At 44.3% G+C, this 22,778-nt stretch overlaps 2 protein-coding genes across 2 annotated transcripts in view; both read left to right on the top strand.

The window, feature by feature from the left end:
- Positions 1–799, top strand: part of NDUFA9 (NADH:ubiquinone oxidoreductase subunit A9) — a 39,781-nt gene extending 38,982 nt beyond the window's left edge. The window contains exon 11 of the mRNA XM_030214580.1: positions 504–799. Coding sequence (XP_030070440.1) covers positions 504–674 — 171 coding nt within the window. The 3' untranslated portion in view covers positions 675–799. The remainder of the gene's footprint in view (positions 1–503) is intronic.
- An 11,865-nt stretch (positions 800–12,664) lies between these two features.
- Positions 12,665–15,251, top strand: LOC115477753 (potassium voltage-gated channel subfamily A member 3-like; the record flags this gene model as incomplete). The annotated part of the gene is made up of 1 exon (XM_030214823.1): positions 12,665–15,251. A coding segment is annotated over one exon (1,341 nt), but the record flags the coding sequence as incomplete, so codon positions are not given.
- Positions 15,252–22,778: the final 7,527 nt, after the last annotated feature.

Below are 22,778 nucleotides of genomic sequence, written 5' to 3' on the forward strand. Positions count from 1 at the left end.
CAGTACCAAAAACTTCCTCTATGGAACGCTAGCTATAGGAAATAATAAATACTCCCAAATTAGAGTGCCTTTTTATACTTTCAGTTGTGCTGGGTTCTGCACCATCAGCTGATCAGAGGCTGTCTAATGACCAGCTTTCTGGTTTGTAGGTTTGTACGCGAATGGGAAAATAGTTCATTTTTATATACTTATTTATTTAGATGTTTACAGAACACCTTGAACCCGGGCTCTTTAGAGCAAATGGCAGAAAGCTAACTTGATTACTTCTTAAATATACCTGTGTAATTTTTTTTGTGTGTGTGTACAACTGATATTTCAGATAAGATTTGTGTAACATTTCATAATATTTGCAGCACTGTATGAGTTAATGCTGGATACTATGAAACCTTTGTGTATTGTGTAGAGGTGGGCCCCATAGCTGAGGTGTTAACCTTTCCTAAAAAGCTTGCAGTTTAAGTGCACGGACTTCGCTTACATTTAGTGTTCTGAATTTTCTTTGCTAGTTCCACACCACTGATATGAAGTTCCCTGACCTGCCTGGTTTAGAAGACCTAGGCATCATGCCAACCCCAATGGAACAAAAAGCCATCGAAGTCCTGCGTCGCCATCGCAGATACCGCTGGTTGGAAGCTGAGCTGGAGGACGCTAAACCCGCAAAACCAGTCAATTTCTAAGAGCTCATCGATAGGCTGACCGTGCACTCACAGATCAGCTTCTCCATGTCATGTGGTAATGCACGTGCGATAATGCACAAACTGTAAATAGGCAATTATATTAAAGATGAAAAGATTCCTAAATATCAGTGTGTCGTCTGGTTGATGTTGAAGCTAGCTGATTTTACAGTTAACTTTGAAGGAATGGTTGGGGGGGGGGCGGGGGATTGTTTTGTTTGTTTTTCCTGTGAGAGAGTTTTTTGGTTATATCTGTCACACATGGGATGAAATCAGAAAGGAGACTGTTAAAATAACTTTGAGGCCCTTTTTACTAAACCTAAACACATGCTAAGTGTCTTGTTTATCCCTGTGGGCTACTTGGCACTTAACACACTCTGTCTGTTAGTGTATGCTAACCCATATTAAAAGAGTGTTGTCTGATTTGTAAGTGAGTGCACACAAGGTGGATTTCCTTCAGAGCAAGGAGACTTGTGAATCGTGTGGAGCACATAATCCTGTGTCCTACAGCTACTGTTCTTGGAGGTTGACGATAGAGATGAAAAGTACACTTGAAAACCAAGGAAGGATACCCTACAAGTGAAGTCCATCCAATGAAGGTAGGGAAGGGGGACGTAGGTCATCCAGACGGGTAGGAACTCCAGAGGTGGATCAGTATCAAATCTTTGTTGTCAAAATATGGATACACTGGACTCGACACTGTCCCGTGTTTGGGAATGATGTTCCTTCTTCAGGAGTACTTTATGATAGGACTCCGAAAAGGTATAGTGTATTCTGGGCCTGCTTTAACTTAAAGAGCATTTTCAACATGTCTGAAGGGGTCAACAGCCACAGTAGGTTTTAAATAGCGTTCAGACTGTGAAGTTCAGCTGCTTGGGAAAGATGCGGAGCTTTACCAGACGCCTATTGAGTCATTTCCTTCCCGATCTTGAAGACAAAAATGAAAAGTGCTACCAAAGCACATGCATGATTTTGAGTGTCACAAATTTTTTTTCTAGGCGTTTGACAAGGTACCTCATGAAAGGCTACAGAGGAAATTGGAGGGTCATGGGATAGGAGGAAATGTCCTATTGTGGATTAAAAACTGGTTGAAGGATAGGAAACGGAGAGTGGGGTTAAATGGGCAGTATTCACAATGGAGAAGGGTAGTTAGTAGGGTTCCTCGGGGGTCTGTGCTAGGACCGCTGCTTTTTAATATATTTATAAATGATTTAGAGATGGAAGTAACTAGCGAGGTAATTAAATTTGCTGATGACACAAAGTTATTCAAAGTCGTTAACTCGCGACAGAATTGTGAACAATTACATAAGGACCTTACGAGACTGGGAGACTGGGCGGCTAAATGGCAGATGACATTTAATGTGAGCAAGTGCAAGGTGATGCATGTGGGAAAAAAGAACCCCAATTATAGCTACGTCATGCAAGGTTCCACGTTAGGAGTTACGGACCAAGAAAGGGATCTGGGTGTCGTCGTCGATAATACACTGAAACCTTCTGCTCAGTGTGCTGTTGCAGCTAGGAAAGCGAATAGAATGTTGGGTATTATTAGGAAAGGTATGGAAAACAGGTGTGAGGATGTTATAATGCCGTTGTATCGCTCCATGGTGCGACTGCACCTTGAGTATTGTGTTCAATTCTGGTCGCCGCATCTCAAGAAAGATATAGTAGAATTGGAAAAGGTGCAGCGAAGGGCGACTAAAATGATAGCGGGGATGGGACGACTTCCCTATGAAGAAAGACTAAGGAGGCTAGGGCTTTTCAGCTTGGAGAAGAGACGGCTGAAGGGAGACATGATAGAGGTATATAAAATAATGAGTGGAGTGGAACGGGTGGATGTGAAGCGTCTGTTCACGCTTTCCAAAAATACTAGGACTAGGGGGCATGCGATGAAACTACAGTGTAGTAAATTTAAAACAAATCAGAGAAAATTTTTCTTCACCCAACACGTAATTAAACTCTGGAATTCGTTGATGAACATGGTAAAGGCGGTTAGCTTAGCAGAGTTTAAAAAGGGGTTAGACGGTTTCCTAAAGAACAAGTCCATAAACCACTACTAGATGGACTTGGGAAAAATCCACAATTCTGGGAATAATGTGTATAGAATGTTTGTACGTTTGGGAAGCTTGCCAGGTGCCCTTGGCCTGGATTGGCCGCTGTCGTGGACAGGATGCTGGGCTCAATGGACCCTTGGTCTTTTCCCAGTGTGGCATTACTTATGTACTAAACATTGAATAATCTTCGAATGACCTTTGCAGCTGCTTCTCTAAGTTTTTACCGCTCTTCTCATGTTATCATAGTCTCCTTTTTGAAAGTTAAATGCTAACGGATTTCCTGTGTGTAAGCAACCCCAGCACTGTATCTTCTAATGCTAGGCCACCCCCGTTATCCTGTGGTGTTCCACAGGGTTCAGTTCTTTCCCCACAACTCTTTAATTTGGTTTAAGTCCTCTTGCCTCTCTTACCCAGTATACAGGTATTTCGTTTCACTTCTGTGCTGACGACATGCTCTTTATTGTTTCCTGTTAACCCTTTTTCACCTGCTCTTGGTTCTCTGCAACATTGCCTCTTTACCATCTCAAATTGGCTTATGGAACATAAACTGGTTTTAAATAAAAAAAAAAAAAAACTTGTCGCCTGCTGGTTTACAGCTGGTGCTTCCATTCCGCTTGATCTTCTTGGTACTATTATTAAACCAGCAACCTCTTTTCATTACCTTGGTGTAGTTCTTGATTCCAACCTGACCTTTGCTCCTCAGATTTCAAACCTTTGTAGCGTTGGTTTTCTCATTCTCCGTCAGTTACGTACTGTCCGCCTCTATTTTGATTAGCCTACTTTCCACACTCTTATACTGTCTCTCCATACCACCAGACTTGATTATTGCAATATTGTATATCTTGGTTGTTCCCAATCTAATCTGAAAAAAAAACTTCAAACCATTCAGAATACAGCTATAAGTAGAGGAGTGTGGTAGCCGTGTTAGTCCACTCTTAAGGTTATCAATAGAAATCAAACAAAATAAAACATGGAAAAGAAAATAAGATGATACCTTTTTTATTGGACATACTTAATACATTTCTTGATTAGCTTTCGAAGGTTGCCCTTCTTCGTCAGATCGGAAAATACAGCTATTAAACTTGTTTGTCACGCCGACAAATTTGATTGCTTTTCCCTTTTTACTTCAGAAGATGCATTGGTTACCTGTTGAACAACACACAAACTCACTCTTAACTTCTCTGCAGTTGGATCCCCTGACTGTTTGGCATCTTTAACGGAACCCTACTCTCCGGCTACATCTCTTCGCTCTTTAAATGATCACCACCTTAATTCTTCCCAGTCCCAAAGCAGCAGAGCTCGAGTTCACACGTCACCGTTCTTTCTTCTTTATGGCCCCTCACTAATGGAATTCTCGCCCTCTGTTTTGTTATTTTGCTCACACCTTTTTCAGTAGTAGCTCAAGGTGAGTCACATTCAGGTACTCTGGATATTTATCTGTCCCAGGAGGGCTCACAATCTAAGTTTGTACCTGAGGCAATGGAGGGTTAAGTGACTTGCCTGAGATAACCCTGAGATCACAAGGAGCAGCAGTGGGATTTGAACTGGCCACCTCTAGATTGCAAGACCGGTTCTCTTACCACTAGGCCACTCCTCTGCTTGTTAGTCTTTAGGGTTCTACATGGAATGTTGCTACTCTTTGAGATTCTGCATGGAATCTTGTCACTCTTTAGGATTCCAGAATCTTGATATTCTTTGGGGTTCTACATGGAATGTTGCTACTCTTTGAGATTCTGCATGGAATCTTGTCACTCTTTAGGATTCCAGAATCTTGATATTCTTTGGGGTTCTACATGGAATGTTGCTACTCTTTGAGATTCTGTATGGAATCTTGTCACTCTTTAGGATTCCAGAATCTTGATATTCTTTGGAGCTCTACATGGAATGTTGCTATTCTTTGAGATTCTGCATGAAATCTTTATTTATTTATATGTTGCTCACACCTTTTCCAGTAGTAGCTCAAGGTGAGTTACATTCAGGTACTCTGGGTGATTTCCCTGTCCCTGTAGGGTTCACAATCTAACTTTGTACCTGAGGCAATGGTTAAGTGACTTGCCTAAAGATCACAAGGAATAGCAGCAGGATTTGAGCCGGCCACCGCTGGATATCAAGACTGGTGCTCTGACCATTCCTCCACTCCTATACATTCTGAATCCTCTTTAAAGTAGCTTTAAAAACGTGGTTATTCATTGAAGCTTTTCATGTGAATACCTAGTTATCGAAGATGCTTGCGGTTGGTTCATCACCTGTTCCTTCCCCCTTTTTTTACCCTTAGTACTACTTTGTCCTGCCCTCCCCCCTCCCCCACCTTGTTGGTTTCCCTTACACTTAGGCTTCCCCATGTCTGTCTCAATAGCAGATTATGGACTTTTTTTCCAGGAACTTGTCCAAAGCTTTTTTAAACCCAGATACACTAACCGCTGTTACTACGTCCTCTGTCAAAGACTTCCAGAGTTTAACTATTTGTTGAGATAAAAAATATTTCCTCTTGTTTGTTTTAAAAGTGTTTCCATGTAACTTCATTGAGTGTCCCCTGGTCTTTGTACTTTTTGAAAGAGTAAAAAATCAGTTCACTTTTACTCCTTCTACACCACTCAGGATTTTAATTAACATCTGTTACAAAATGTCAGAATTGCAGATGTGAGTGGAGCAGTTCTTATGCTAGGAAGTGAGCACAGGAATAGATGTTTCAATATTATTCGTTTTCAACTTTTGCTTGATAGCCTAATTTGATGAAAGGAAGGAGCTGAGCTGGCGCTAAATTAAATAGTGAGGGGGGGGGGACGACACGAAACATGATCATGTCAGACAGATTATTCCCCACTTGATTTAAGCTTTGCCTAAGAAAATCTATAAAGTTATACTTCCCAAGCGCATTTGAATTAATATAAACTTAAAGAAGCGATGAAGATATAATTTGTGGGGAAATTTAAAAATTTGGAATTCAAAATAGTAAAGTACTGTTTGTAAATTGACGTTTGAACGCTTGGAGAACCAGTGAAGAGGTGGGTGCTGTAAACCCTTGCATTCAAATACTCTCTATATATGCAAGGAGCATCACTGAGGATTTCAGGGTTCTAGTAAATTTCTAGTGGGAAAACGCTGGGCATAAAAGCTATGAAGCAGGTCCGAACTTGCGCTGTCAAGCAGTGATGTCACCTGTGTGTGGCTGCCTTATCCTGCCTGTACACAAAGAACTGAGTTACACAGGAGGTGGCAGCAACAGGGCAGTGTCCAGTCATGAGTAGCTGAAACAGATAAATTAAATTCTGCTGGTAGAGCAGGATCCCTTAGCTCCCGATGCAACAGTCTTTAGGTCGTCCTGGTTGATTGGCTCCTTATCTAAGGCCAACCAGTGTTAATTTGCCAGTAGTTTTGTCACTAAAAGATGTACAGAGGTCTCGGCTTGTTTTGTGACTGGTCCATGTATTTAGAATCTATTAGCCTTTGACATTAAAGCAGAAACAAATTATTTAAAGTTTAGATAAATATTAAAAGCAAGTTTAATAACGATGGTTCTGAACCTAAGATTGTTGATTTCTGCCAGTTAAGTCTTGTTTCAAATGATTCTCAAAAATTTTGTGCATTTTGTCTGGATGTTTAATTGTAGATCGCACAGAATATTTTTGTACTAGGTGTCTTGATATAAATGGAACAAATAAATAAATCCTGCCCATATCATGCAGAATTATATATGTGTATATATATATATATATATATATATATATATATATATTTATATTTATTTATTTATTTATTTTTTTAGTCAGGAGCTGATGTAATCAGCTGCCCTAGGCTTAGTGCAGATTATTATTATTATTTTTTTGTTACATTTGTACCCTGCGCTTTCCCACTCATGGCAGGCTCAATGCGGCTTACATGGGGCAATGGAGGGTTAAGTGACTTGCCCAGAGTCACAAGGAGCTGCCTGTGCCTGAAGTGGGAATCGAACTCAGTTCCCCAGGACCAGAGTCCACCACCCTAACCACTAGGCCACTCCATTTTTAGGCCCGAGCCAGCATAGACTGGAGCGACTGGGGATCACTCCTGCCCTGAAGACCCACTAGAACATCACAAAATGTGGCAGTAGGCCTGGGGAGGGGGGGTCCTAAGAGGGCAGGTGGGGGAATAGGGGTGCTTCTGGAGGGGGCACTGGTCCTGGGGTAGTCTGGAAAGATCGTTTTTCTTGCTGGGGATGCTTCCAGAGTGGATCCTGTTCTTTGTTTTGGGGGGGGGGGGGGGGGGGGGGGAGGTAGAGGACAGGATGGGAGGGTTATAAATTGGAGATCCCCTTATATGGATCCCAGCTAATATTCATTTGGGACCTGCATAAGTCCTGGCAGCCAGCACTTGTGCAGTCAGTACCTGGACATGACCTGGCTTTAGCCAGTGACTGTCAGTGTTTAAGAATCCACTAATCACTGCAGGCTGAATATCCGTGGGTGGGGGGAGGGGGATATAATGAAAATAGCACCTTCTGGAAGGGAGTAACAGGCAGCAATGTAGATGTGTAAATACACCCACGGCCAAAGTAAAAACTGGAAAACCAACTCCCCTTTATTGACTTTACAGCAATTTTTCAAAATGTGTCCAGGCCTACATATTTTTTTCATCCTTGAACTTGGTTTTTATAATGTGAGAATGTTTTCAAAATTCATTCTGTTTGAAATTGTGATCACAGGGCTTAATGTACAGTACAATAATTGCAGTTGGCTGTAATTTTGAGTTCTTTTTATAGCTCTTCAACTTGTGTTTAATGCTTTAGGACTGTAAGGTTACAGTTTCACCACATTAATCATTACTGGCTTTTTCCATTACAGGCTTTGTTCATTAGGGAATTACGGTAGTCTGCCATAAATTCTGCTCAGGATACAGGAGCCATCTGGTTCCTAAGGATATGGGTCTGTGGAATGGAGCTCTTTGCTTTTGGCACATCTCTTTGCACCAGGGAAAATGTGATCATAATGGGTAGAACAGGGACTTTTATGGGTTCTAGTCTTGGATCTGCTTCTGACTTCTCTGTGTTTTGAAAATACCTTCACTTGTGTTTGCTCATTTGCAATTGGAAAATGAAAGTCTATTCCATTTTGTCCTAACCAGACCAGTCCAGACGTATGGGTTTATACTCCCCTACCAGCAGACAGGGAAAGGACAATGTTTTTGCAAACATCACCCTATAAAGCAGGGGAGTCCATACTCGGTCTTCGAGGGCCTAACCAAGTAGGGTTTTCTGGATTTCCCCAGTAAATATGCATGCTCCACTACGAGATCACTTTCTTCTAATCCAGGCACTGAATTATATGAATTATCAATTTCGTGACTGCATTTAAATTTTTCACAGTGATCAATTTATTAATCTTTTGTGTACATTTCAATATACTTTTTATTCTATTGTTCCTGTATCTCTATTCACATACCTCATTCATTCAGACTCGTACTCCATTTTCACTCATACACATAATCTGCGTTCAAGGTAAGTAAATGATACCCGGAAAACACAAAAAATACAAAGAAGGGCCTCCAATGAACACTTGTGGGTTGTGATGTCAGTCCTTGGGTCTCAAGCTTTCCAATAGATGTACTGAGATTTAGTTCTCTGATGGTATTATCCTAAATGTTAAATCCTCAAAAGCCCGGAATCTTCAAATTCTCCAAATGTAGCAAAATGATAACCTCTCCAGTCAAGCGTATGGTTATCATAAATGGGTTTAACGGATTCTGACACATGGATGCTGGTTACCTTTTGATCTACCATTAAAGAAAACACAGTGGAGATCTCAATGAGAGAAGACTGTTGTTCTAGGAAGATTCATGGACTTAGGAATATGAATTGGGGCTGCAATCTGTATTAAAACACCATCAGAACCGCCAAAATCAAAACTTGCGAGATGACGGCCAAACTCATTTACATGCACTAATATGAGTATGACGTCTTCGGAATGTAGGCAATTACTTGCAAGCCAAAAAAAAAAACCTAAATTAACTCTAGTAGTAATCTCTCAAACCTGTCCAATGAGATATCGAACACATTAAATACATTATCCATATGTAAAGTACAATAAGATTAATAATTACCTTATGAAATAACAAGCAACCCCTAATCTATCTTTATGTAAATATATCCCTCTCACAATTGTTCATATGGTTAATAACTTTGGATAGCTGCAGGTAATGGAAAATCTGTCTGCTGGCTTCTTTCCACATGTAGAACTGTCAGAGGAATGAACGCTGGAGGGAGCACCAGGGCTCAGACTGAAAGATAAACATATCACATTCCTTTCTCTTTTCCCTAAATGCATTTCTTTGTATCACACATGCCTAGAAAGATCAGATTTTATTTTTAAAACAGTGCAATTAGCAACCCTGTAGCCTCCTCTGTTCCTCCATCTCCACAAACAACCAAACTGATGCAAGCCTTACCACTTAGAGGCTGATGCTCAAAACTAATGCCAGCTTTAAAAAGCAATTAGTACCTAATTCATGCGCACGTTATTGTGTGCCAAATGCTTAAAGGGCTTGATCATGAGTATTAACGTGTGAGCTAAAGATGGCTGCAAATTGTATTGAAATGTATTTAAATTGTGTGAATGAGGTCAGTAATGCCGAAAACTTAACGCCAGGTGACAGGTCAGGGGCAACGTAGAAGGTTTCTGGATGACAGCTGTATGTTTTTGCATTCAGAGTGCCTGGCCTTTCATTATTTTTTTCTAGAATATTTGTACTTTAATTTTAATTAATTTAAGGTGTAGTGGAACTAGAAGAGGGTAACCAAACTGCCGAACGCTTCCCTGTGAAGAAGGGCAGGGGAAGGTGCTGCCATTTTGTAAAATGCTAATACTAGGGCAGGAGTGAGTGAGGATTGCACCTGCCCCCTACTGGAAGTCTTTGGTTTGGGCTAAGTGTGGCTTGCGTGTGCGGGTAGAGGGTCCTGAGCTGCTACTACTTAAAATTTCTATAGGCTGTTAGATGTACGCGGTGCTGTAGACATTATGGACCAGAGTCTGTATGTGGTGCCAGAAAACTTGGGGCCGATAATATTCCCGCCTAGTCGTATTTTGTAAGCCACACTTAGAGTTAGGCGCAGTTTCTACAATACGCCTGGTGGCCATGCCTGTGCCTAACGCTAGGTCTGTCCATTTATGCCAATTAAAATTTGGTGTAAATACCAGTGTATTAAGTTAGGTGCAGAGCAGGTGTATTCTTTAATCATGCGCGTAGCTTTTCAGAATGCCCACAGTCCGTCCATTCCACACCCCCTAGCGCACTTTAGAATTTACGCAATACCACTTTACAGAATACACCTTGCAAGTTGTGTGCATAAATTCTAATTAATTAATTGACAATTATCAGTGCTGATTGCTTTTAAGTAATTAAATTCAATGCGCAAATCCAGACTACATTCAGATTTGTGCACGCAATTTCGATCACGTTATATAGAATCCGGGGGTATATGCAGGTACTTTCCTTTTTTTTTGGCTAGTGGTGTCACAATCTAAGGTGGTTTTTTTTGTACCTGGGGCAATGGAGGGGTAAGTGGCTTGCCCAGGGTCAAAGGAGCTACAGTGAGAATCACACCCAATTCCACAGGATTTCAGTTAACTGCACTAAGCATTAGGCTGCTCCTCCACTCCTGAGCTATGGCAGATTTTAATATATTGGCTCTTTAGTGACGATTTGATTTTCTTAGAAGCTGATTTTGGTGTTAGGACAACGTTTAGTAAGGGTTGCTTGTGGTTTTTGCAGGGAACCCTGAGGTGTCTGGAAAGGGACCGCAGCAAGCTAGAACACTTTAGCTACGGTTTGCATGAGCAAAACTATTGTGTCCCAATTTCTGTGTTCTTTAATCCCAGCTCAATTTATTTAACAGTAAATTTAAACAGGGATTTACAATTCTAGACCGGTATTTTTAAATTCTCAGGTCTTATTTGATAGTTGCAGATTGGTAATTCATAAAGCAGGCCTCCCATCATTGGTCTGTTCATTTTCACGTTTTCCAGTTTATCTATAAAACCGGCTAGACTGGAGCCTGATTTTGACAGGGGTGAGGTGAAGGAAACTATTAGAGCTAAAAGAACATCCTTCAGAAAATGGAAGAAGGGTCCGACTGAAAATAATAGGAAACAGTATACGGAATGGCAAGTCAAATGCAAAGCACTGATAAGGGAGGCAAAGAGACTTGAAAAGAATTGTGTTGGAAGCAGAAAATGCATAATAAAAACTTTTAGGTATATTAGAAGCAAGAAGCCAATAAAACAATCTGTTGGACCCAGTGGTGGCCCTACCATTAGGCCACCGGAGGTGGGGTCCTCAGGTAGCACTCTTTTGGAGCGGCATCCACCCCCTCCCCCCGCCTGCCATGCTCTGGCATCGCCACTGCCCTTCCTTCCCCGAATTAACCTTCTTGCTTTCCAAAAGTCAGGGCAGCAGTGGTTCCTATATGCTGCCCTGCTGCCGACCTCTCTTATGTCCCTCCTCTCTGATGTACTTCCTGTTTCTTCAGAGGCGGGGCCAATGGCAGGGCAGCCTATGGACTTTTGGAAAGCCAGAAAAGAAGGGAAAGTCGGGAAAGGAAGAAGGGAGGGAGATGTCAGATGGGGGTGGGAGGTGGAGCCAGGCCAATAGACCATCTGCTCGCCTCAGGCAGCAGACTGTCTTGGGTCGCCCCTGGTTGGACCACTAGATGACTGAGGCATAAAAGGGGTATTCAGGGAAGACAAGGCCATACCGGAGAGACTAAATGAATTCTTTGCTTCAGTCTTCATTAAGGAAGATGTGTATGGGGGGGGGTGGGGGGGAAATACCAGTTCCATAACTGATACTTAATGCTGATGAGTCGGAGAATCTGAAACAATTTGGTAGTGGTGGGAGAGATTCCACCAGGAACTGAGGAGGGTCTGGACTGAGGGATCTAGATGGAGTGTTTCCGAGGAACAAGATTCCTCCTTGCTTCTTGGAGACATTTCGCTTGCCTTCCCTTCCCTTGTTTGGCTGGTTGATTTACTTCTTTAGGTGGTGGTCTGTTACTGTAGGATTTTTGCAGCTGGGGGGGGGGGGGGGGGGGGGGGCTAGCTAGAAGTGCATTCAAAGGAGGCTGGGGCCTTTAATACTGTCCAGACTGTCAGGCCTGTTCTTAGCTATAGCTAGCATGGTGGGTTACTGGTTTACTAGAGCTTTAATTGTTTACATGTAGACTCCTAGCTGTTGGTGTCAGGAAGTCTGTTTTGGGGTTTTTGTAAATATAAATTTTTCATATTGTTTGCTCTGGTTATTCGTGCGACCCGTTTTGTACTCCATCTTAATTGTCTGCCCAATTTTTTAAGAGTGTTGTTTACAAAAAGTTGGGTTGTTAGTGTTTTTTTTTAAATGAAAGTTATGCAGATCTAGGGGGTGAATTGTGTTGTGTAATTTTAAAATGGGCTTGGAAGTTTATTTTCATTGGGGTGATGTCTATATCTTTCTGCCTCATTCTTGTGGTCTTTGATTGCTTTTCTTGATACTTGAGCATCTTCTCTTGGCCACCGCTTGGACAAATGCTGCTGTGTTGCTTTATTCCAGTACCACCAGAACGTCTGGCTCTTAGGGATTGAGCCCCATCTGCCTCCCTGAAGTTAAGGTCCTCCCCAGTGCCTTCTCTGCAGCGCAGATGGCTCAGTTGGTCAGGATGCAGGCAATGTACGTTCTTCACATTGCACGGCTCCTTTGGTCTTTGCATCAGGGCGTCAGACAAAGTTTAGCTCCCTTTGCTTAGACTTCATAAGCTGCAATGTTTTCAGTTTTGTGCGCTCGCCCTCGGAGACGGATAGCCAGAGCTAGACCGTCTTTCATGGGCTGGGTGGGTGTTGAGGGGAGGAGATCTGGAGAGGTTCAGGGAGAAGGTGAGGGTGTGTGTCATTGTCAGAGAGATGAGACAGCCTGGGCGGGGGAGGCGGGCAGAGGCAGTAACAAGTGGCCGGCGGAGCTGAGATGGAAGAGGGGGGCGACGAGCGGGCCCCCCCGGACTGCTGCGAGCGGGTGGTCATCAACATCTCCGGGCTGCGCTTCGAGACCCGCCTGCGGACCCTGGCGCACTTCCCGGACACTCTGCTGGGCGACCCGGTTCGCAGGATGCGCTTTTTCGACCCGCTGCGCAACGAGTACTTCTTCGATCGGAACCGGCCCAGCTTCGACGCCATCCTCTACTACTACCAGTCCGGGGGCCGGATCCGCCGGCCCGTCAGCGTGCCTGTGGACGTCTTCCTGGACGAGCTGCGCTTCTACCAGCTGGGCGCGCAGGCGATGGAGCGGTTCCGGGAGGACGAGGGCTTCCTCCGGGAGGAAGAGCGGCCGCTGCCCGAGCCCCATTTTCAGCGCCAGCTCTGGCTCCTCTTCGAGTACCCGGAGAGCTCGGGGCCGGCCCGGGGCATCGCCATCGTGTCGGTGCTGGTCATCCTCATCTCCATCGTCATCTTCTGCCTGGAGACCCTGCCCGAGTTCCGCCAGGAGGGGCGAGCGGTGCTGAATGGTACCGAGCAGCCTGCCGACGGGGCTGGCCCCTTGGGCGACCCCTTCTTCTTGACCGAGACCCTCTGCATCATCTGGTTCTCCTTCGAGCTGCTGGTGCGCTTCTTCGCCTGTCCCTCCAAGGCTGAGTTCTCCAAGAACATCATGAACATCATTGACATGGTGGCCATCACCCCCTACTTCATCACCCTGGGCACGGAGCTGGCCGAGCGGCAGGGCGGCAGCAACGGGCAGCAGGCTATGTCCCTGGCCATCCTGCGGGTGATCCGGCTGGTGAGGGTCTTCCGCATCTTCAAGCTCTCCCGCCACTCCAAGGGGCTGCAGATCCTGGGCAAGACCCTGCAGGCCAGCATGCGGGAGCTGGGGCTGCTCATCTTCTTCCTCTTCATCGGAGTCATCCTCTTCTCCAGCGCCGTCTACTTCGCCGAGACCGACGACCCCGAGTCCCTGTTCACCAGCATCCCGGACGCCTTCTGGTGGGCGGTGGTCTCCATGACCACCGTGGGCTACGGGGACATGTACCCTCAGACCATCGGGGGCAAGATCGTGGGCTCCTTGTGTGCCATCGCCGGGGTGCTCACCATCGCCCTCCCGGTCCCCGTCATCGTGTCCAACTTCAACTATTTCTACCACCGGGAGACGGACCGTGAGGACCAGACCCAGTACAGCCATGTCACTTGTGGGCAGCGGGAGGTCTCCTTGTGCCAGAGCAAAGGCGACTTGGACTATGCGGAGACGGAAGACCAAAACTGTACAGACACGAAAAGGTTCACCCAAGTGTGAGTGAACGTTCGGGAGGTGGCATGGACCGTGCAAAGTGAAATGCTCCTTCCTTTCGGAGCCCCGGGGGTTCCTTAAGCACAATTATGAAAAGGGATTAGTGACAGGGAAGGAGTCGGTCTTGTGCGCCCTGAGCTTGGGTTTGCCAGTCAAGATTCCCACCTGTCCTGTCTCCTGTTTTCTGTTACAACAGTCTCTAGAAGAGAGACGGAGGGGGAAAAGGAGTGTCAAATGCTATAGAGACTTCTTGTCATCCAAGAAAAACCAAACTGCACGTCCTAGTAACGGGGGACCAAAACGTCCTGAAGAGAATTTAAGCAACAGCAGGAAAGAGATGCGTTAGTGAAGCACAATGGCTGTTGTTAGAACCGTGTAATCCCTTCGGCATCCAACCCCCACCCTCTCCCCCCACCAGTCTGAAATCCCATTCCGTGGAATTGTACACTATGGCATCAGCTATGTGGCATGAAGTGCTGGGGCGGGATTCTTGCTGCCGTGCCATTGCCTTGATATCATGGAAACTTGATCTCGCCAGAACTGGGGCCACAGCGCAGAGCAGCTGTCGCGCAAAGCCAGCCAGAAGAGACCCGGACTGAGCCGCAGGTGCGCGTCCAGGGGGGGTGGATGCTGCGCTCGAGCGCTTGCACTTCTTTTGCGCGGTTTTTTTGTTTTGTTTACATGGACGCAGTGGCTTCAATTATGGCTCATCCTAGTATCCAAATATTCACACCTTGTGAGTGCCTTGATTTGCCGGATACATTCAGGGACCCTGCTTGTTTGCAGAGCAAATCTTTCTTTCTATTTGCCAACTTGCAAGGGAGAATAAAAAAAAAAAAGGCGCAAAGGCTCCAGCAAACTTTGATGAAAATATCTTTAGTATTGAATAAGCAGAACCCTTTTCGTTTTGGTCTGTTCTATCCCTTCATTTCAAGTACCAAGTTGTTATAAAGGTCTTTCTTTATTTTATTTTTGTACATAAGAAAAAAAGAACAGTTTGCTCGGATTCTGTTTAGTTCTAGTGTGAAGCGATTAATGTGTTTAGGGTATTAGCATATTGATGAGTGTAGGTCTGTGTTTTGTATTACTGTGCACTCTGTGTGTGTGTCTGTGTAGGTGTTTGTTCAGTCTGCTACTAAAAAAGGTAGGTGCATCACAGGGATGATATGAAACAGGTTCCATTGTGTTAACATAATTGAATTATAGAAGGAAAAGAGGGTCATATGCAAAAATGTATTTTTGGAGTAAGATATTGCTGTTTTTTAGGTTGAGAAAAAGTTTTGTAGTAGTTGATACAATAAAACAGGTGCACAGACACAGTACATATTTTGTCATTTGTCTGTCTGTCTCATTTGTTTTGCATATCTGTTATTCATCCACCCGTTACTAATTAAGAGGCCCTTTTACTAAAATGAGTTTGAGGCATAGCAATAGCATTGGGATTTTAATGGGTGGCGAGCTCAAAACTAACACCGCATCAAAAAGGGGACATTCCTGCTATTCTAATTGCAGGTCGTGCATTAAGATTGGGATTCCAATGGCAACTCCTATGTTTAACCTCTCTCCCTTCCTGACTGTACATGGTTATCTGCCGGTTGCTTTGTCCCTATCTTTCACCCCGTGTTTTCCTCTGTTCCATTCCTGCCTGTCTCATTCTGTAACTGAGTCATCTTTGCATCGTATTTTTTTCCTCTTGAATTATTGTAAGCCACATTGCGCCTGCTCCTGTGGGAAAATGTGGGGTACAAATGCACCAAAATAAATAAATTAATTAATTAATGCATGGTACCTGCTCCTGGTTAATGCAGACACTGTGTTAACTCTGCGTTAGCAAGTTAGCACATGCTAAGTGTGTGACGCACTAACACTTCCACACTCACTCTCTGCCCGTGCCACGCCCCTGACAGAAAAATTCAGAAATGTACAGTTTAACACATGGAAACACGCAATAACGCGGTCATATATCCGGGACTGAGATTTTGCAGGCCTACAACCTCCATTGCATACAAATCTCTTTCATGCATATTCATTAGGAGCATCCTGAAAACGTGACACTGTTGGTGGCCTTAGGGACTGGGAGTGAAGACCAAGATCTTAGATCCTGTTGATAAAGTGGTCGAGCCTCACAGAGCCTCAGGGGAAATAAACCTAGAGTCCACAGTGTGGACAAGGCCAAAGAAGCCCATTTGTTCTCTGCTCAGTCAGTTTCCTTGTACAGTGTTGACCTCTCTGGATTTCCCTCACTTTCGTACCTCTCCTAGGGATGTGCGTTTTTTTAGTGTGCATTTGGTTCATTTAAGTATCTAAAAACTAGACCATACAAAATCAACCTGTGAATCTGTGCATGTAAAAACATTCTAACGTATATTTAAAAAAATATATATATAACAAATATGTGTAAGGCACATTGAGCCTGCAAATAGGTGGGAAAATGTGGGATACAAAATGTAACAAACAAATAAATAAATAAAAAGAAAGACACTTGAAAATTAGGAATAAATATAGAAAAACTTGAAAATGAAGCCAGGTTTAATTTTAGCCTCCACATCTTCCCTAGCGGTCATTCTGCACATCCATCATCCTTTATTACAGCATATATTTTCCAACATTACCTCTAAGCCTGTCACTTTTAAGCTTCGTACTGTTTCTTCTAGTTATTTCTACCTGAGATTATATCTTTAATTTCTCTCCTCTAGGGCAGTGCTTCTCAACCCCGGTCCTCGGGGCACGCCCAGCCAGTCAGGTTTTCAGGATATCCCCTATCTTTGTAATTGTAATTTTTCCCAGTTCATTGTAAACTGCTCTGAGGCTGCTTTCAGTGGCAAAAAGCGGGATATAAATGTGCTAAAATAAATAAATAAAACCCGACTGGCTGGTTGTGCCCCTAGGACTGGCCTGAGAAGCCCTGCTCCAGGGGATATATAATGAGGTCTTTGTTTCTTCCCATAAGGGTTTTGGTAGTTTGCGTTATTGTGTGCTGCCTCTACCCTATGTATATTCATTTTGAGGTGTGACCTCCAGATCCAAGTGGACACAATATTTCTGATGATGCATCACCAATGTATTATCACCTCCTTTTTTTCTGTGGCTACTTTTCACCCTTTGCATCCTAGCATCTCTTTGATTCTGGCCATTGCTGTCTTGCACTGTTTTGCAACCTTTAGATCCTCAGATGTGATCAACTGGACATCTTTCCATTGTTTGCCATCAGTATTTTCTGCCTTCCCGTGATCTATTTCTTTGAATTTCTGTAGTGCACCCTAAAGGGCAAAATATCTATCTATCTAACTTTTCTGAATTGTGACATTTTCCTTTTCTGCAACTGCTCTTCTTTTTCTGATGCTTAAAAGTAAAAATTTCAGGGTCATAAGTGGGGATGGCAAGAAGGTGCCCAGGGTACAAAGAGGAACTGTTCAAAAAGCAAGTATAAGCTGGAAGAGGGGAAATGGGACTTGATATACCGCCTTTCTGAGGTTTACATATATTCAGGTACTTATTTTGTACCAGGGGCAATGGAGGGTTAAGTGACTTGCCCAGAGTCACAAGGAGCTGCAGTGGGACTTGAACTCAGTTCCCCAGGATCAAAGTCCACTGTACTAACCACTAGGCTACTCCTCCAGAGGATGAACAGCCAGGATGACATTTTGCTCCTTTGCTTATTTGAGGTAAGGAGAAGGGAGAGAGGATTGAGGGATCGGAATGGATTCAGCTCGCACCTTTCTTCAGTTCTAGCTCAAGATGAGTTCCATCTGGGTATAGTAGGCATTGCCCTGTCTCCAGAGGGCTCACAATTCAAGTTTGTACCTGAGGCAGTGGAGGATTAAGTGACTTGCCCGAGATCCAAAAGAGCCACGGTGAAATATGAAGTGGGCTTCCCTGGTTCTCAACCTGCTCTTCTAACCTTTAGGCTCTTTCTCCACTCTTGGAGAATCTGTACCCTGGTTCATAAAGTCATTCATGGAGAGGCCCCAATATATATGTCAGACCTTATAGACTTAGCAGTAAGAAATACAAAATATTTATCTTGTACTTTCTTAAACCTTCACTACCCCAACTGTAGAGGACTTAAATACAAATCAACCTATGCGTCTAGCTTCTCCTACATCTGCACGCAACTATGGAACGCATTACCGAAAGCTGTAAAAACAATACACGATCTGACAGCCTTCCGGAGATTTCTCAAGAGTAACCTGTTCAAAGAAACTTATAAAAAGAATCCTCCATAAATAACTTATTATCAAAATATAACAGAACAAGCTAACATTGAACTCTTTTAATTTGGTTACTTTCTCACTTTGTTATCATTGAATGTCATACCTGTTTTTAGCTCATATTCTGATATGAATTATTTACTTATTTACCTCTTATTTACTTGATATTTGTGTACCTTAATTGAAGCATTACTCTGTACTTCCCATTCCGTTAATGGCGATCGCCGTTGCGGCATAATCTAAGCCACATTGAGCCTGCAAATAGGTAGGAAAATGTGGGATACAAATGCAGCAAATAAATGAACAGGGGTTAGGATGAGGACAGGGGTTCAGACACACTCACTCCAGCTGTTAGAATGAGAGAGAGAGAGAGACAGAGAGAGAATATATAGTCGTGTGTGCATGTTTCTAGTCTGTGGGATGCATTATTGGAACATTCAGTCCCATAGCTCAGAAATCCCTGCTGTAATATTTTTATGTACCTAGTTTTTGTTTGGTACATCTAGAAAGGCTGGAACCAATGGTTTCTCAACGAAGGCCAGAAATTAGATGACACATAACCCCATTGAAACTATGAATATTTATGCATACTGGTTAGTTTCCACATCTCTCTTCCCATTCATGTCATAAAGACCGTAGCCAGCTTGTAAAGTGATTGAACACATTCCTCCTTTAAAATCTACTCTTATCAAATACATTTTATATATATATACTAGCCGTTAAGCCCGTAAAAACGGGCGAGATTTCCAGCTACCCTCCTCGCCGCCGCTCCCACCCCCCTCCATGCTGGGCCCCCTGCACTGACCTGACAGCTCCTCTCACCTTCGTGTGAAAGCGCTACAGGCAGCAGCAGAGCAGCGCTTCCACACGGAGGTGAGAAGCGCTATCAGGTCAGTGCAGGGGGCCCGATACAGAGGGGGGCAGGAGTGGCGGCGGGGATGGGGGTGGAGGGTGGAGGCTGTTTCGCGCGATGTTCCTTTCCAGGTGGAATGCGTCGTCGTCCGACAATTCGACTCCGTTTCCTTCTCTGTTCCGCCCTCTGACATCTTGAAGTGAGGGCGGGACAGAGAGGAAAGTCTGTACTGCGCATTTGCAAGTGAGTACAGTCACTTGCCGTTTATATATATATATAAATTCATACACAGATACGAAAGGAAAGAGAATAAACTTTTCCGTTGCCAGTCAGTGTGTCTTTCTGATGCATTAGTGAAGAGTAGGTATCTCCTAGGATTTTGGTTTCCATAGCAACCTTCCAGACAGCTTCCCATATCTTCCGACTGGCAAGGAGCAATTAAACCAAGGTGACGTATCCCAGGCATAAAACCCTTCTTTCTGTTCTGCAGCCCTCTGAAGGGATTTTGCAGGGCAGGGGGAGCTCTTAACCTTATCATGAAATACAGTTGAGAGAAGCTCCGTATTAGGATGTGTTCTAAACACTGCAAAGGCAACGCATGAAAGCTGTAAATATGCCGTCAGAGCGGCAATGCCTTGAGCATAGTACAACACAGGGAAGCTTCTTGTAACACCAGTGCCATATAGATACCTTTAGGTGGCTGGAGGTGTGGCCTAGTGGTTAGGGCCGACTTCTACATGGAATGTTGCTAGTGGAATAGCAACATTCCATGTAGAATCTCAAATAGTAGCAACAGTGGAGGAGTGGCCTAGTGGTTAGGGTGGTGGACTTTGGTCCTGAGGAACTGAGTTCAATTCCCACCTCAAGCACAAGCAGCTCCTTGTGACTCTGGGAAAGTCACTTAACCCTCCGTTGCCCCATGTAAGCCGCATTGAGCCTGCCATGAGTGGGAAAGCGCAGGGTACAAATGTAACAAAAATAAAATAGATACTATTGGATATTCTACATGGAATGTTGCTATTCCACTAGCAACATTCCATGTAGAAGGCTGCGCAGGCTTCTGTTTCTGTGAGTCTGACGTCCTGCACATATGTGCAGGACGTCAGACTCACAGAAGCAGAAGCCTGCACGGCCACATTGGTGATCTGCAAGGGCCGACTTCTACATGGAATGTTGCTAGTGGAATAGCAACATTCCATGTAGAATCTCAAATAGTAGCAACAGTGGAGGAGTGGCCTAGTGGTTAGGGTGGTGGACTTTGGTCCTGGGGAACTGAGTTCTATTCCCACTTCAGGCACAGGCAGCTCCTTGTGATTCTGGGAAAGTCACTTAACCCTCCGTTGCCCCATGTAAGCCGCATTGAGCCTGCCATGAGTGGGAAAGCGCGGGGTACAAATGTAATAAAAAAATCCCTGAAATGCCATTCAGTCCAGGAATAAAAACTTCAATTAAGGACTATAGCATTCTCTGCTGCTTCTCTTTGAAATCAGCATTAGAGGTCCCAAAGTTGCAGCAGGAAGGAGGCGACACAGAGTCAGGACTGGTCAAAAGTATCTTGCCAAAACAAGGTCCCTTAGCAGCTTTATAATCATGGCTTGGCCAGTTTGGATTCAATGTAGGTCCTTCTGAACTTTGAGAAAGGATGGCTTATGTTTGATTTATGTTGTTAGAGCTATGGCTGGCTTTAGCCTGATGCATCTTGCACAAACTGTAAAACCTCTTTACATGACTCTAAATCTTAGGTAAACTTGACATTTCTCTTATACATGATGGAAACTGCCCACCACATGGGGAAACTAGTGAGCTCTAATGTTAACCTGGTGATGGAGTATTTGTCAGTCATTTAGTATTTTTGCTGAAAACTTCAGTCGTCAGTAGGCAGAATGGTCTAGTCAAGTGTCCAAAACTAACGAAGGTAACTTTGCCGTAGTGTGCAACTATGGGACTGAAACCAGTGGGAGAAATGGCCTTGGATGAGAACTGGATGTCGTCACTGATGGAGCCTGGTTTAGGACAGCTACACCAGCTTCGATGACTCTAGAAGCTTGACCGTAATGCCACCACTTCCGTGGAACCACCTCATTCCCTGTCTCCAAACACAAGACTGGACTTAGAGGTTGCTTTACACCCACATAGAGATACATCCCAGTCACAGGAAGTAGCTCAGGTTCATCAGGGCCAGCCCGAGGCAAGATGCCGCCTGAAGTGAAGGTAGGATGCCGCCCCCCCCCCCCCCCCCCCCCCAGGCCGATATGTACATAAATACATAAGTAATGCCATACTGGGAAAAGACCAAGGGTCCATCGAGCCCAGCATCCTGTCCACAACAGTGGCCAATCCAGGCCAAGGGCACCTGGTGAGCTTCCCAAACGTACAAACATTCTATACAATCAAGCCATTGTGACATCACGAATGAGGTTGGCTCTTATTGGTGGAATGAGCCACTATGACATCACAATAGGTTAAATCACTGCTCTATGTAATAAAAGTGAGCCAAGTAGAGGACATAAGTACATAAGTAATGCCACACTGGGAAAAGACCAAGGGTCCATCGAGCCCAGCATCCTGTCCACGACAGCGGCCAATCCAGGCCAAGGGCACCTGGCAAGCTTCCCAAACGTACAAACATTCTATACAATCAAGCCATTGTGACATCACTAATGAGGTTGGCTCTTATTGGTGGAATGAGCCACTATGACATCACAATAGGTTAAATCACTGCTCTATGTAATAAAAGTGAGCCAAGTAGAGGACATAAGTACATAAGTAATGCCATACTGGGGAAAAGACCAAGGGTCCATCGAGCCCAGCATCTTGTCCACGACAGCGGCCAATGCAGGCCAAGGGCACCTGGCGAGCTTCCCAAACGTACAAACATTCTATACACCTCCTTCCTACTTGGATATTCTATTTATCATATAAACTATTGTGCAAGATCATAACTGCGTTACTTGCAATCAAAGTACAAAAAAAAAAAAAACAATACAAAGAGTAGCCCTCCCCCTCCCCCTCCCCAGGACTATCTTACATTCCCTGGTGTTGTAATCAGGCGAGGAGTGATGCCCCAGTCATGACAGCTATTTTGAGTGCGGAGCCGGAATGGGCAGGAATAACTGGGGATCATTCCAGCCCCAACTACACCCCCGGAAAACCAGGGATTGTAAGATAGGTATGGGAGGCCTACAGGTGAGAGAGGAGGCACTCGTGGGGGTCCGGGAAGAGGGGAAGCTTCTGCTTAGGGGGAGGGAGGGGGAGGGGGAGGGGTGGAAACCAATGGGACAAAACACACATTTTTAGTTTTCACCAAAAACACTTTGATATTTTTGGCCAAAACAAGAAACATGGCTGAATATTAAAATAACCTTTCGGTCAAAACTGAAACCAGGCAGAAAAAGGATTTTAGGCTGCTTTCAGTGCTGTAACCGAAACTGAAATTCGGTCGGCCTGTAATGCCAATTGCAGGCCAGTGTTGCAGGATTGGCACCTTTAATTGCCAAATACACATATAAGTGATACGTGCTATTCTGTAAACATGAAGCACATGTCACTTAGCGCATGACTCATAGTGGGCTATACCTCGGGGGTGGAGTAGGGGCATGTCATGGGCGGACTTCTTAGCAATGCGCGTTTTTAAAGGGCACGTCACTTGCGGCTTGCCATTGCTGTGGAAGCAGCAGCGCCTGGATACTGGTGCAACGAGACTGCTTTGTGCGTT

This window comes from Microcaecilia unicolor, chromosome 9 (genome assembly GCF_901765095.1).
Source record: "Microcaecilia unicolor chromosome 9, aMicUni1.1, whole genome shotgun sequence".
In the NCBI taxonomy this organism is placed as follows: domain Eukaryota; kingdom Metazoa; phylum Chordata; class Amphibia; order Gymnophiona; family Siphonopidae; genus Microcaecilia; species Microcaecilia unicolor.